Raw genomic sequence first — 16,153 nt, forward strand, 5'->3', positions numbered from 1 at the left:
ACTGAAAGTTCCTCGGAGAACCTTTAAGAAGAACATCAACGCATGTACGGATATTTTATTGTTTTAAATAAATCAGTAAAAGAATAGAAAACATGTTCAGATCAGATGCTTTATTGTCCATTACATTACAGGAAATGGAAATTGCTCAGTAGTTGTAACTTCTCTGAAAGCCAATCATTTTAAACAAGACTCACACTTGAATCACTTGATGATAGGTTATTGAAGCTTGTAACACTTTACATCAACACATGACTTGTTGTTTTTAAAGAAAAAGGGGTAAAGGAATCCCAATCCACGTTCTATCTCATACTTCGTTTTGCTTGTTGTGGACAATCCCAGTGTTTTAGATTTTTGTATATTTTACTACATGGAAAGAAAAAGTCATTATGACACACAGAGGGATACATTGAGGAATAGGAAACTTAAAGGGGACATATTATGAAAAACTCAGTTTTTAAGTGTTTGTGCATACAGTACAGGTTTGGGTAATTGGTGTAGACAACCCAGTACATTTCTTTGGGCTATTTATAGGTCCGAAAATCATGCTGTTCGAATGAGCAACACTCTATACACAATCATTTGCATATCAAGCTTCCAATAGGTAACTTTGCTAAGGCTAACAGTGAACACTCCCACGCGTATCTGGCCAATCAGAGAAGAAGCGTGAGAAAAATAAAGTAAAACGTATTTTTTTTAAACAATTAACCATGAAAAACGATTCTAGTAGATGCCCAAAAACACACCTTCATGACACCTTTTTGGGTTTTTATTTTTGGCTTAACATTTACCTGTAATTTAAACAATGTCATTAGAAACCTGTTAAGAGGAGTGCGCCATGTTAGTTGTTTATTTGATTTAGTCTTTTGTTTGTGTGTTCACTTTTTCAATTGTGGGTTTGTGTTCCTTAAAAAAATAAACATTTGAACCCAAAAATCATGCATAACACATCCCCTTTAAAAGTCTCATTAAGACATATTCACCCTTTCTTTTTCACACCAGCGCATAGAACGAAAGAACCAGAAAACCACCGAGTGAGAAGAAGTGAGTGAAGTGGGAGAAGCGGATCAGGTTCTCGCCACTGTCGAAGATGCTGCCGCCACCTTTACCGCCCTCGGTAGTGTGAGGTGGGGCAGTCGGACAGGTGAAGTGTGAGTCGCTGTCGTTTCCCATGGACCTGGTGGTGATGAATTCTGGCAGGCTGTCGTTGCCGTAGCTGCTGGTGGTGTAGTTGGTGTGTTTGGTGGTGACCATCCTGATGAAGTCCTCGTACTGGGACAGACGTGTGTAGACAGGAGGACCTTGGCAGCTTTCCTTACCGAAGCTCCAGATCCCGGTTCCGATCCATTGACCGAAGGCTATGGTCAACAGCAGGCCCTCCCCCTGTCAGAAGGTGACGGAAGTGTTGTTGTTTGTTATTACGTATGTTTGCTACTAACCACTACACCATGAGCACCCCCCTTGAATTTAGATTTTTGTTAAGATTTTTAATAACAAATCTACTTCTTTATTTTGCTCTCTCTTGTATATTAAATGGTACATGTTTTTCCTCTAAAAAGCGTTGCTCACCTCACATGTCCCTTTGGCACACATCATGTTCTCTGTGAGATTAGGATAAGTGCATCGGCACTCGTTGTTTCCCACTATCGACTCTTGAAGGAAGTAGGAATATTGTCCTAAATGGAGATTTTTAAAAATGGAGATTTTCATAATTTTTTAATTAAGAAAATGTTTCATAAATTACAACTAACATCATATGAACAGATCCATAACCTTCAGAATCTTGCAATTATAGAAAGTTTAGTCGATGTAAGTGCTTAAGCACTTTCAAGACAAACTGCAATGTTTATCTGTTAAAGGTACAGTTTTCAAGCTTACCACCGGTATCAGTGATCCCCCAACCAGTGACCAAGCTTCTAGTCCCGGTGTGGAACGTGCTCTCCGCGGAGGGTAGGCAGACTGGCTGTACGTAGTCATTGAATTCCACAGGGTGAGAAAGCTTCAGGAGACATATGTCATTGTCGTCGGTGTAGCTGTTGTAATGAGGATGGCATTCAACTCTATCAACTTCCCTCTTGGGCATTTCATAGCCTAAGTATCCCACAGCCACTGTTATGTCCTTGGCTTGATGTCTTGAAGACACAGAAGTAAAATTGTTAGGGTTTTTTAGATACAGAGTACCTGTTGCATTGTAAAAAATAGTCAAACCTTAATAATTAAGGCTTAGTTGGCCCTTACTGTGATACGCAGTGAGCAGCCGTCAGCAGCCATTCCTCATTGATCAGGGACCCTGCACAGAGGTGGCCCTGATCGTTGTGCAGACGCACCATGAAGGGATTTTTGGAGGGAAAATCATATCTCCACATGCCACATTCTGATAGACGATGATAGAGGTAAACATTGAGCATATGTGACCAAACTTCATATTTCAAATACCTTTTTGTTGTGCTGCCACTATAGACAGTACATAGGCCCCTACTCATGCAATGAAGTCTATGTTGTCTATTTTTGAAAATTTATTTTTTTGTTTACATACTGTCTGCATAATGTGAGGGAATTTTGGGTCTTTAGTTGTAATATTAATGGTAAAGATTAATAGGTCATATATGCCTATCTTGTGTGTCTCTCAGACTCTAGGTCAGCCTTGGAGCCTGTTAGGAGACACTTAGGTCAGTTGTATAGATAAAGTCTCATCTCCTTAGTAGAATGTTATGGTTCACCGTGTTCAGCTCTGAACCAAAACATTGGTACGCTTGGTGCCCGAGCCGGGGAGGTGGTAGAGATAGCGCGAGGTTAAGACACAGCTCTAAGCATGAGTCTGGCAGAATAGAAGTGCAAGTCACGAGAGTTGCAGTCATAATTCATCCAAGTCTCTTGAAATATTCTTCCACCTGAGTTGACCTCCAACGTTAACAGAACTTCCTTCACACATACTATCTTTACTATACTGCATTTACCATCCATTGTTTATACGGATGACAGGAGGAAACAAAAGTTGCAGAGTAAACTTTGGACACTTACTTGGCAGCGCTGGTGGAGAGTGAGTTGGAGGAGAGTGAGTTGGAGGAGAGTGAGTTGGAGGAGAGTGAGTTGGTGGAGAGTGAGCTGATGGAGAGTGTGTTTGACAACTACCTGAAAGACGGAACACAAAAATCAACATGTCACGATGGAACTGACAATGACATGCATTATTAGTGATAACACGCCCTCTACTAAAGGCTCATTTATGCTCTACGTTACATAGGCATACGAATACGGACGGAGCCTTCTGTCCGTACTGTGCGTACATCACGTCCGTATTTCTGCACGTATCCTGCAAGCTTGCTGATGCGTACCAAACGAACAGAACAGAGCATTACAACCGAAAATCACGGGGGGCGCATAGCCAACAGTTCACTTTCACTTACTGTACATTTGTTTACAAACACAAACAAAAGACATAGGGGAGAACGGGGTAATGTGAGACACTTTTTACATTTGCTCCCCTCTAAGGGAGCTAAAATGATTTATCAGTCAAATGTACACATTTCCCATTAATTCAGGATGTTTCCTAGAAAAGGGCATTAGCAGAATTTATTCATGACAAAGGGCAGTGAAAATATGATTGTTTTAAAAAAAGTTGTCTTGTGTCTCACTTTACCCCAGCTTAGGGGTAAACTGAGACAGACCAGAGAAATCAAGGGGGTAAACTGATCCACTTACTTTTTCCATTCCAAAAAAAACTACCATAACAACACATGTTGTAACAGTTAGAATCCTGACAGCTAGATTGAAAACCAAATATTCCAAAACTAATGTCGGACTAGTAGCAGAATCATGGGGTTTGGTCAATTAAGAAAAACATTTTCTAAACACTTGAAAGTAACTCTGATCAAATACACCATATGATTCATTTTCAATAATTAACATTCAAATGACAGATAGAACCAGTTAGATTAAACTAGACCCAGCTGTCATTTTCCATCTTTTGAGTCTTTGATTTATATTTTTCTGCATTTGTTTTATTGGGATCATTCATTGAATAAAGACATATTACTTAGAGTCTATTGATGTTAAAGGTCACTCTCCTGTCCCCCACATACATACGTGCCAAACCATGCCCCTGCTGACACCCCTTCAACCATCAACCCCCCACCTCCAGCCCACATTGTCTTTTGTCTTATTCAAACTAGTCTCCTTGCTACCTCAACTATAATGGATTCATTAAAAGAGGGAACAGACAGTCTCACTTTACCCCACAGCATTTGTCTCACTTTACCCCACTGCCACAATTTGAGTAAAAACTACCTCTCTCAGCAAATCAGGCTAATCTTCAGTTATCATCATCACATGGTTTCATATGTTGGTAGTTCATCAACATGTATGATAGAAGTCTTTCTACCTGAATCAATTTGCTTTGGCACAACAAATGATTAAGTTGACAGCAAGAAAATTTACTTTTACATGCAAAAAAGACATTGTTGTGAAAAAAACATGCTTACAACATCACCATGAGGTCCTCTCTTTCATGGCCAAGGGGAAATGTGAGGGGCTTGAAAATATATATCTCACATGACCAAAAATGTGTTCCATTGACTAGATATAGGGGGTGTCTCACATTACCCGATGGCTCACATTCCCCCGTTCTCCGCTACTACTTTAGAACATTTCTTAACTTTTGAGGAGAGGTTTTTGTGAGTTGGTACAAAATTACATACACATTTATCTATCTATGAAGTTACACGGCCGGGGCACAGGGACATACAACTACAACAGAGCAGCATGAGTGGGGATCGCACGGGGAAGAATGTCAGCTAGACGGCAGGCTGACGGCAGTAATAGAGACGCGCCGGAGGTCCGTGCGAGACTAGTTTGTTTGAAATGTCGTGATTAATGTCCTCACCCCCGCTGTCTATATTACAGCCTCTAGTTTAGCCTCTTCCATCGCTACAGTAGTAGGCCTATATCACTAAAGCTGCTCCTCACATAGCTGTCAGTCACACTCCTTACTGCATTTGATGGACCAGAAAGGTTGACTTTTGATTTTTCTCAATATTGAATTTTGTCTTTACTCTCGAAATTTCAACTTTGTGCATTATAAAAAAAAAATCTTCCTCTCATGTTTTCTTCTTTCCTGTGGCCCTAATACTCTACTCTTCAGTAGTTAAAAAATAAAAAATAATAATAATAATAATTAAGTGTGCACTTGCAGTGTGGAAATCAACTGATAATAAGCCCTCTGACACTTTAAATACTTTAATTGATTCGTTTTTAAACGTGCACATAATTACATTATAGAATTGATCATTTTGAAAATGCGAATTTACGAAAGTAAGATAGCATTTTTAATCAAACTTATAAAATTATAAAAAATATTATTTATTAATGTAAGATATCTATTTGAGAAATGTCACCCATTGTCACCCATTGCATTGTCTTGCTTTGAGTGAAGCAGCAACATTGCAGCCTCCGTCCACCCTTGATTTCAGCCAATACTCAACATTTGTAAAATCTGTGTCTTACCTCTGGTTGAAAGAAGGATCACCGCGGTGACACCACACAGTAACTGGTGGAGAGCCATTTCGCCAATGTCTCATTCACTCAGTCCTCAACCTTTTAATACCTTGTTGCTTATACTCCACCCACATATCATAACTCAAGCTTTAAGATAAGCTCGTGAGAAGAAGCATTAAGTCAAACATGTTTTTCTTGATTCCTGTGTCTGTCTGCAGCCGGCACGTCAAGTAGATGAGACTTAATTACACACGTATACGTTCAAACTAAAAAATGCCTTTGCAGTATTATTGTGTAAGAGGTTGAACCACGTTCCCAACATCTTTTTCTACTTTCTTCACTTTCTCAGAGATGCCAATAACAACTCCGATGCCATGCGATTTTAAAATGTGAACATAAGCAAACATGAGTTGAAAAAATAAAAATAATAAATAATCATAAAACTCATAGAGAAATACTTTTTATGTGATGCTATGTGAATTACCCTAACCCATTGTTCAGCTGCCAAAAAGTGTTCCGTGCTTTGCAATGTGAAATACACCCTGTGCTTTATTAAAGACTGTGGAATGTGTCCTGCGATGTACCTTTCCATTCTCAGTTTCACTGTAAGAAAGTCCCTTTCTGCATGCAGACTGCATTCTTATCTAGTAACTGAACGTGTGGCAATAAAGTTTTTAAAAATGTTGATTTTTCAAGCACTGGTCAATTTTGAGATTCTGGGCCATTTAACTTCTATAACATGTCTTCTTTCATACTTGTATAAAATGTCTAAAATTTACATTTAGGTGTTTTTTTTTTTACTAAACCTTGTCTGTGTTAGCTTCTGCATATTCCTACCATACAAACGGCCATTATCTCAACATTAGTTTTTTTCAATAGTCTGAAACAAAAATCTCAATTTATTAACTTATAGCAAATACATCAACTTAACTTTTCATAATCATTCTCAGCACTATTCTGAAGGTTATTACAGAAGGATTTGTTCATATGTTGTTAATTGTCTGAATTTATGATCCATTCTGTTATATAAAAAAAAAAACATGCAGAAAATGCCGTTTTTAGAAACCTTTAGCTTTTGATTTATAAAATTAAAAAATTTGTATCCAAAATCTATTATTTTAAACCTTGGACTTTAATAGGTTGTAGAAGAAGAAAATAAAGATTTGAACTCTGGCTTTTTTTAAATATTGATGTTTTCAAGAGATGCAATATACACATAATTACTTAGATATTGTGTAACCTTCGTATTTATTAAAACATTTTTGAAAAAATTATTGATGTTGATAAGGTAACATTTTTGCCTATTGACCTGCAGGTCAATGATGTTACCTATACATTTCACTTCTTAATTAAATGTAGTGGATTTATACATGTGTTCATTCATTGAAACTTTTATTTTAAGGTGATATCAATCAAAGCAGAAACCGTTTTTCATGCCAAAGGAGCAGAACCCCAACACTGCAACGAATGGTGTGTAGGGGAGACCGGGTATAGTAGGCACACTTTTTACTCTAGTGAGAATTGCTCATCACCTAAACATCTTTCAATAGTCATTCCTACATTAAATTGAAGCTTAAGGTGTTTGCTTGAAATGCGTACCCCTCACTTTTTCTAACTTATTGTAATAAAGAAGAAATTAATCATCAAAGACACCCTTACACATTGTGACAACCAACCCCATCAAGCGGTCGGTTGTCACACACTATGGGGTTGTTTGTCACAATGTCATCTTAATGGGAATAATCTTAAAAAGAAGGCAAGTAAGCAGAACTAAATTTGAAAGTTTAATTGCATTGTCAAGTTGACAAATAGGCCTACATAACTTATTGTAGCCTTGGCAGCTGGTCTAGTTTGGGATGCACTGGGTTGTTTTGATTTTGTTGCCCTTTTTTCTTTTGCATGCTAGCTGCCTTTTCCTGCTCTATTCTCTCCTTCTCTGGGGTGTCAGTGAGGATGCAGCTTGACACTATCTTTTGTTATTGGGTTCCTTAAAGGCTGCACCCTTTGGATAACATGTGACAACCAACCCCCAAAAAAATGTGACGACCAACCCCATCTTGAATTTCTTGCTAGCATCAATGCCAACAACCATCTGACAACTAATTAGCTTGCTAACCACAATCTAAACTGTAATTTACCCTTCACACTTTTTTAGGGTAACAAGTGTTTTGTTATAAACCCATTGTGTAAAAGCCTAGAAGAAAAATACTGAGGAGCTAAATATTTTCAATTTGACATGAAAAACAAAAAACAGTCCTCTCACCTCTATTTCAGCAGTCTAACTCAAAGGAAGACTATGTAGGTGACCTCTGATCCCAATTCTGGATATTTACATACCAAAATTTCACAGACAGCACCTTCTGGTTCCGAGATATAACGATTGTGACAACCAACCCGTGTGACATATAACCCCGTTCTCCCCTACACACATCTGGTATCGTATGAACCACTAGGCAGTAAAGCTTAGCTTAGCAAGAACACATGGTTGAGAATACTGTTAACTTGGAAATGTATATTTACTGATTTGAACTATTCATTGTTATTTTTGTAATTGGGTTTACATATTTTGATATTACATTGAACTTATTGGTTACACACTAAAACATGTATTTTGTTTAAAATTGCCTGTCTTTTCTCCCCAAATCCTCCACCCCAGCTTTAAATTCCACGTAATTTTGACCAAATTCCGAATTTTAGATTTAGCTCTAAAATTGTCCAAATGCATTGTCACTAGCAGAAGGCCTGGAGCCAGGCTACACTGCTCAGAATGACTCTTTATCCCAAGATGTGCAGATAGCTAGAAGAGAAGCTCTACGCTATATATAAAGGACTTGCACACAGCACAAATCATGTTTAGATCAGATGCTTTATTCTCCATGACAGGACAGGAAATGGAAATTACTCAGTATTTGTACGTTTCTAATACAAAAAAAGCTCTCTGAAAGCCAACCATTTTAACCATGACTAATATTTGAGTCAAGATGTGTTCAAGATGATAGGTTATTGAAGCTTGTAACACTTTACATCAACACATGACTCGTTGTTTTTAAAGAAAAAAGGGTAAAGGAATCCCAATCCACGTTGTATCTCATACTTCATTACGTTTTGTTTGTTGTGGACAATCCCAGTGTTATTGATGTTGTATATTTTACTACATGGAAAGAAATAGTCATTATGACACACAGAAAGAAAGGAATAGGAACTTAAAGGGGACATTTTATGAAACACGTAATTTTTTAAGCACTGTAACAGTCAGTTTTATAACATGTAGCGCCTCCCTTTGTTTGTTGTGGAATGTAATGTTGAACATGAAGAAAAAGTGCATACGCTCCTCCGCTCTGCTACGAGTAACTATGCAGTCTACGAGTGAAGTCTCCGTTTTATATTCTTTATTTTGTAATGAGTTGGTGTGGGCAGGAATCTCGGACTATGTTCCTGAACTCATGTATGCTTAATAGATATAGTGTCGTAGAGACCTGGCTTGATATGGTCAATGTGTAATAAAAGTACCTTGAGGAGAATCCCACAAGTTGCCTACCGAGTCTTCATGCTAACCGGAGCTGTTGCTATCGGACCATAACCATAACCTGCACCAGTCACCGTTACAGCATGTTTGGGTAATTGGTGTAGACAACAAGATAACCCAGTCAATTTATTTGGGCTATTTGTAGGTCAGAAAATCTTGCTGTTTGAATGAGCAACACTCTATTAACAATCATAGGTAACTGTGCTAAGGTGAGCAGTGAACACTCCCATGTGGATCTGGCCAATCAGAGCAGTAGCGTGAGAAAAGTAAAAGTTTTTTTTTTAACAATTAACCACTTTTAGTAGAAGCCCAAAAACACATAATTGTACCTCCATGACACATTTTTATTTTTTGCTTAACATTTACCTTTAATTTAAACAATGTCTTAAGAAACCTGTTAAGTGGAGTACGCCATGTTAGTTGTTTATTTAATTTTGTCTTTTGTTTGCGTTTTCAAAAATGTAAAGTATTAAAAAAAAACATTTCAACCCAAAAATCATGCGTAATACGTCCCCATTAAAGTTTTATATAGAGATATTCACCCTTTCTTTTTCACACCAGCGCATAGAACGAAAGAACCAGAAAACCACCGAGTGAGAAGAAGTGAGTGAAGTGGGAGAAGCGGATCAGGTTCTCGCCACTGTCGAAGATGCTGCCGCCACCTTTCTGGCAGGTGAAGTGTGAGTCGCAGTCCTTTCCCATGGACCTGTGGGTGACGAACCCTGGCAGGCCGTAGCTGCTGCCGTCTTCACTGCTGCTGCTCTCGTAGCTGTCGGTGTGGCCGGTGTGGTCGGTATGGTTGGTGACCATCCTGATGAAGTCCTCGTACTCGGACAGACGCGTGTAGCCACCGGGACCTTTGCAGCTTTCCTTACCGAAGCTCGAGATCCCGGTTGCGATCCAACGACCGAAGGCTTTGGTCAACAGCACGCCCCCCTGTCAGAAAGTGACGGAAGTTTTCAATCATCAATAAATCTATCTATCTATCTATCTATCTATCTATCTATCTATCTATCTATCTATCTATCTATCTATCTATCTATCTATCTATCTATCTATCTATCTATCTATCTATCTATCTATTTATCTATCTATCTAAAGTCTGGCCCCAAAAATATGTATTATAAATACCCCCCTTGAATTTAGATTTGTGTTAAGAGTTTTAATAACAAATCTACTGCTTTATTTTGCTCTCTCTTGTATATTAAATGGTACATGTTTTTCCTCTAAAAAGCGTTGCTCACCTCACAGGCATCCTGGCCTTTGGCCCCGGCACACATCATGTTCTCTGAGAGTTTAGGATAGGTGCATCGGCACTCGTTGTTTCCCACTATCGATACATTCAACTCCTGAAGGTCATGTGATCCTAAATGGAGATTTTCAGCATGTTTTTATTAAGAAAATGTTTCATAAATCAGACAACTAACATTATAGTATGAACAGATCCATAACCTTCAGAATCGTGCAATTATAGAAAGTTTAGTCGATATAAGTGCTTAAGCACCTTCAAGACAAACTGCAATGTAGATCTGTTAAAGGGACACTGTGTAACATTGTTAAGTAATTTATTAGCTAAAATCAATTTCCCCATTCATAAATATGTCCTCATTGGTATAAAATCACCTCTGCCAATAATCTGAATTATCTTCCTGAGCGGAGAATTACAAATATTAATATTACATTTTGTACAATGAGCGGGCAAGTCTTATGGAGGAATCCATGTTTTTGGAATGTCATCAGGTGCATTGTTTGGAATTTAGAATTGTTCTTGTCCTTGAAGGCCACTGTAGACTGTTATTATTCAAAAGGGGTGGGGTTACCAAGGGAGCGTTGCATTCTAGAATTTTGTAGAACTTTCTTGATGATATCATATTGTCATATTACACAGTGCCCCTTAAAAGGTACAGTTTGAAAGCTTACCTTCCCAAATGATCCCCCAACCAGTGAGCCAGCCTTCAGTCCCGGTGTGGAATGTGCTCTCCGCGGAGGCTAGGCAGACTGGCTGTATGTAGTCATTGAATTCCACAGGGTGAGAAAGCTCCAGGAGACATATGTCATTGTTGGAGGAGTAGGGGTTGTAATGAGGATGGCATACAACTCTATCAACTTCCCGATGAGTTTCATTTTGGTTTGGCCCGGATCGGCGGTGGCGGCCCAGAACCACTGTTATGTTCTCGGCGCGATGTCTTGAAGACACAGAAGTAAAAGTGTTTTAGATACAGAGTACCAGATACAAAAATTAGTCAAGCGTTAATAATTTAGGCTTAGTGTGCTTGATGGTGTTTTGTCCTCCCAACGGAGCCTTCAAGGTAGCGTTGCCTGGAAGGCCCTGGCCTATACCTTACCATTACCTTAACCCTAACCCCACCCTAACCCTATACCTTACCATTACCCTAACCCTAACCCTAACCCCACCCTAACCCTATACTTTACCCTAACCCTAACCCTAACCCCACCCTAACCCTACACCTTACCATTACCCTAACACTAACCCTAACCCCACCCTAACCCTAACCCCTATACCTCACCATTACCCTAACCCTAACCCTAACCCCACCCTAACCCTATACCTTACCATTACCCTAACCCCACCCTAACCCTATAGTTTACCCTAACCCTAACCCTAACCCTAACCCCACCCTAACCCTATACCTTACCATTACCCTAACCCTAACCCTAACCCCACCCTAACACTAACCCTAACCCTAACCCTATACCTTACCATTACCCTAACACTAACACTAACCCTATACCTTACCATTACCCTAACCCTAACCCTAACCCCACCATTACCCTAACACTAACCCTAACCCTATACCTTACCCTAACCCTAACCCTATACCTAACCCTAACCCTAACCCTAACCCTATACCTTACCATTACCCTAACCCTAACCCTAACCCTATACCTTACCATTACCCTAACCCTAACCCTATACCTTACCATTACCCCAACCCTAACCCTAACCCTCTACCTTACCATTACCCTAACCCTAACCCTAACCCTACCCTAACACTAACCCTAACCCTAACCCTAACCTTACCCTAACCCTACCCTAACCCTAACCCTATACCTTACCCTAACCCTAACCCTAACCCTATACCTAACCATTACCCTAACCCTAACCCTATACCTTACCATTACCCTAACCCTAACCCTAACCCTAACCCTAACCCTATACCTTACCATTACCCTAACCCTAACCCTAACCCTAATCCTATACCTTACCATTACCCTAACCCTATACCTTACCATTACCCTAACCCTAACCCTAACCCTATACCTTACCATTACCATAACCCTAACCCTAACCCTAACCCCCTAACCCTAACCCTAACCCTAACCCTATACCTTACCATTACCCTAACCCTAACCTTATACCTTACCATTACCCTAACCCTAACCCTCTAACCCTAACCCTAACCCTAACCCTATACCTTACCATTACCCTAACCCTAACCTTATACCTTACCATTACCCTAACCCTAACCCTAACCCTCTAACCCTAACCCTAACCCTAACCCTAACCCTAACCCTAACCCTAACCCTTTACCTTACCCTAACCCTAACCCTAACCCTAACCATTACCCTAACCCTAACCCTATACCTTACCATTAACCTAACCCTAACCCTCTAACCCTAACCCTAACCCTAACCCTAACCATTACCCTAACCCTAACCCTAACCCTATACCTTACCATTAACCTAACCCTAACCCTAACCCTAACCCTATACCTTACCCTAACCCTAACCCTAACCCTAACCCTAATCCTATACCTTACCATTACCCTAACCCTAACCCTATACCTTACCATTACCCTAACCCTAACCCTAACCCTATACCTTACCATTACCATTACCCTAACCCTAACCCTAACCCTACCCTAACCCTAACCCTAACCCTAACCCTATACCTTACCATTACCCTAACCCTAACCTTATACCTTACCATTACCCTAACCCTAACCCTATACCTTACCATTACCCTAACCCTAACCCTAACCCCACCCTAACCCTATAGTTTACCCTATCCCTAACCCTAACCCCACCCTAACACTAACCCTAACCCTAACCCTAACCCTTACCATTACCCTAACACTAACCCTATACCTTACCATTACCCTAACCCTAACCCCACCATTACCCTAACACTAACCCTAACCCTATACCTTACCCTAACCCTAACCCTAACCCTAACCCTATACCTTACCCTAACCCTAACCCTATACCTTACCATTACCATTACCCTAACCCTAACCCTAACCCTATACCTTACCATTACCCTAACCCTAACCCTAACCCTATACCTTACCATTACCCTAACCCTAACCCTAACCTTACCATTACCCTAACCCTAACCCTAACCCTATACCTTACCATTACCCTAACCCTAACCCTAACCCTATACCTTACCATTACCCTAACCCTATACCTTACCCTAACCCCAACCCTATACCTTACCCTAACCCTAACCCTAACCCTATACCTTACCATTACCCTAACACTAACCCTAACCCCACCCTAACCCTATACCTTACCATTACCCTAACACTAACACTAACCCTAACCCTATACCTTACCATTACCCTAACCCTAACCCTAACCCTATACCTTACCATTACCCTAACACTAACACTAACCCTAACCCTATACCTTACCATTACCCTAACCCTAACCCTAACCCTATACCATTACCCTAACCCCACCCTAACCCTATACCTTACCATTACCCTAACCCTAACCCTATACCTTACCCTAACACTAACTCTAACCCTAACCCTATACCTTACCATTACCCTAACACTAACCCTAACCCTAACCCTCTACCTTACCATTACCCTAATACCTATACCGTTGGGAGGACAAAACACCAAACACTGCTCAGTGTTGATACAGAATTGAACAAAATAAAACATTGGCCCTTACTGTTCTACGCAGTGAGCAGCCGTCAGCACCCATTCCTCACTGACCAGAGACCCTGCACAGAAGTGGCCACGATTGTTGTGCAGACCGACCATCCAGGGATAACTGAATGGAGATATAGCCATGCCACATTCTGAGAGACGATGAGAGAGTTAAACATTGAGCATATGTGACCAAACTTCATATTTCAAATGCATTTTGTTGTGCCGCCACCATAGACTGTACCTAGGCTGCTACTCATGCAATGAAGTCGATTATTATTATTATTTTTTTTTATGACTTTAGTTTTAAAGGTGCATGAGATCTTTACTATGTTAACCATCCATTGTTTATACAGCTGAAAGGAGGAAACAAAAGTTGAAGAGTAAACTTGTTGAATCGGACACTTACTTGGCAGCATTGGTGGAGAATGAGTTGGTGGGGAGTGAGTTTGACAACTACCTGGAAGATGGAACATAAAAAAAAAACATGTCACGGTGGAACTGACATTGACTTGCATTATAATTGATATCACGCCCTTAGCAAACAATAGACAGAGTGTGAATGTTTTGATTTTTGTTTTTAGAAAAACCAGAGGAGCCACATTGAGGCTGGTTTGTTTTTCATATCTTTAAAGGTGCAGTGCACATGACACACTCAAATACCAACACAGGAGCGTCAGGGGAACAGGTGACAGGTGCAGTGGTTAACCAAAATGACCAAAATAATTTAGAATTCATTGACTTGACTGTATGTGTCTACGTGCCGTTATAAACGTGTGGCACTACATTTTTCAATTGAAGAATTTTGACCGATTGCACGAGGGCAAAAACATGGATTTTTCAAGCTCTGGGACAATCAACGTTTTTTAAATCACATACTCCTGATTTGATTGACATTATCTTAACCTTGGCAACGCTTTTCTTCAATAACTTGCTCCTCGAAAAAATTCAAGGACAAAAGGGAAGAAAAAATAGTCCATGGTAGAATAGTTTTTTACACTTTTACTGTTTGTGGGTTTAGGTTCTAAGGAAGACTATTAGGGCCACAGGAAGAAAAAAAGACGAGAGGACCAAGTTTTTTGCAATTCGAGAATAAAGCTGAAATTCAATAACGAAAAAAAAAAAGTCTACCTCTTTAAGACTACATCTAACCGCTCATATGACTGACTCAACATAATGCCTTGTGTAGATGAACTGGTGAAACTTCACTGCAAAGATGTAGCAGCCTATAGGCTCGGCCAGCTCCTCACATTGCTGTCTGTCACTCCCCTTACTGCATTTGATGGACCAGAAGAGTTGACCTTTTATTTTTCGCGATATTGAATTTTTGACTTTATTTATTCGTCTCATTCCAAAGTGCATTATAAGAAAAAAAATCTAGTTTTGTTCAGTATCGTTAAAAAAATAATAACTAAGTTAAATTACTGATAACATGAACGCTGACACTTTAAATACTTTAATTGATTTGTTTCTAAACATGCACTTGATTACATTATCGAATCAATAATTTAGATTTTCTTTTTTTTAGTCGATGAACGATTTTGGCTCCTCAAAATGCAAATTTATAAAAGTTAGATAGAAATTGCCAAAAATCTGTCTGTCTTACCTCTGGTTGAGAGAAGGATCACCGCGGTGACACCACACAGTAGCTGTTGGAGAGCCATTTCGCCAATGTCTCATTCACTCAGTCCTCAACCTTTTAATACCTTATTGTTTACACTCCACCCACATAAAATAATACACTTTGAGAACTTCCTGATAAGTTTGTGAGCAAAGGCATCTAGTGACTAGTCAAACATGTTTTTCTTGATTCCTGTTTGTTTGTCCGCAGCCGGCGCGTCAACTAGATGAACATTGAAGATTAATCACATGCTTCTGTGTACAAATGAAAAAATGCCTTTTATTGTGTAAGAGGTGGAACCACATTCCCAACATATCTTCACTTCACTTCACTATGTCAATTGATTAGAAATTGGTTCAATAAACACATTTGAAACCTATCCATTTGCATGTCTCATGTCATATTAGTAAGGTTATAGGATTCAAACGTTTTAAAGTTGCAGTATGTAGCTTTGGATGTGTCGGAGAAATTGAGATTTTCAAGTTAAAAACAACAGCATTAGTAGCTCTGTGTAAGGGGCTCTAAGGCCCCCTCACACATACAGGAATAAGCTTGCTATGTGTAAATTCTAAATTGTTCATATAAAGTATCTATCCACCCTTTATCTGTTGA

General features: G+C 39.5%; 2 protein-coding genes across 2 annotated transcripts; both read right to left on the reverse strand.

Moving 5' to 3' along the window:
* Nucleotides 1-219: 219 nt before the first annotated feature.
* On the reverse strand, nucleotides 220-5,636 carry LOC307268824 (trypsin-7-like). Its single transcript, XM_080051578.1, has 6 exons — nucleotides 5,500-5,636; nucleotides 3,019-3,129; nucleotides 2,236-2,371; nucleotides 1,876-2,129; nucleotides 1,567-1,673; nucleotides 220-1,380 (listed from the first exon to the last, which is right to left on the reverse strand). Exons 1-6 carry the CDS (start codon nucleotides 5,555-5,557, stop codon nucleotides 991-993), a joined length of 1,056 nt encoding a protein of 351 aa, XP_079907704.1. The 5' UTR covers nucleotides 5,558-5,636; the 3' UTR covers nucleotides 220-990.
* Nucleotides 5,637-8,337: 2,701 nt separating this feature from the next.
* Nucleotides 8,338-15,628, reverse strand: LOC307268915 (chymotrypsin A-like). The gene is made up of 6 exons (XM_080051714.1): nucleotides 15,527-15,628; nucleotides 14,330-14,380; nucleotides 13,943-14,072; nucleotides 10,937-11,202; nucleotides 10,261-10,382; nucleotides 8,338-9,952 (listed from the first exon to the last, which is right to left on the reverse strand). Exons 1-6 carry the CDS (start codon nucleotides 15,582-15,584, stop codon nucleotides 9,569-9,571), a joined length of 1,011 nt encoding a protein of 336 aa, XP_079907840.1. The 5' UTR covers nucleotides 15,585-15,628; the 3' UTR covers nucleotides 8,338-9,568.
* Between the last annotated feature and the right edge of the window lie 525 nt (nucleotides 15,629-16,153).

The sequence above is a fragment of the Ammodytes marinus genome (assembly GCF_949987685.1).
Source record: "Ammodytes marinus genome assembly, chromosome: 23".
Classification (NCBI taxonomy): domain Eukaryota; kingdom Metazoa; phylum Chordata; class Actinopteri; order Uranoscopiformes; family Ammodytidae; genus Ammodytes; species Ammodytes marinus.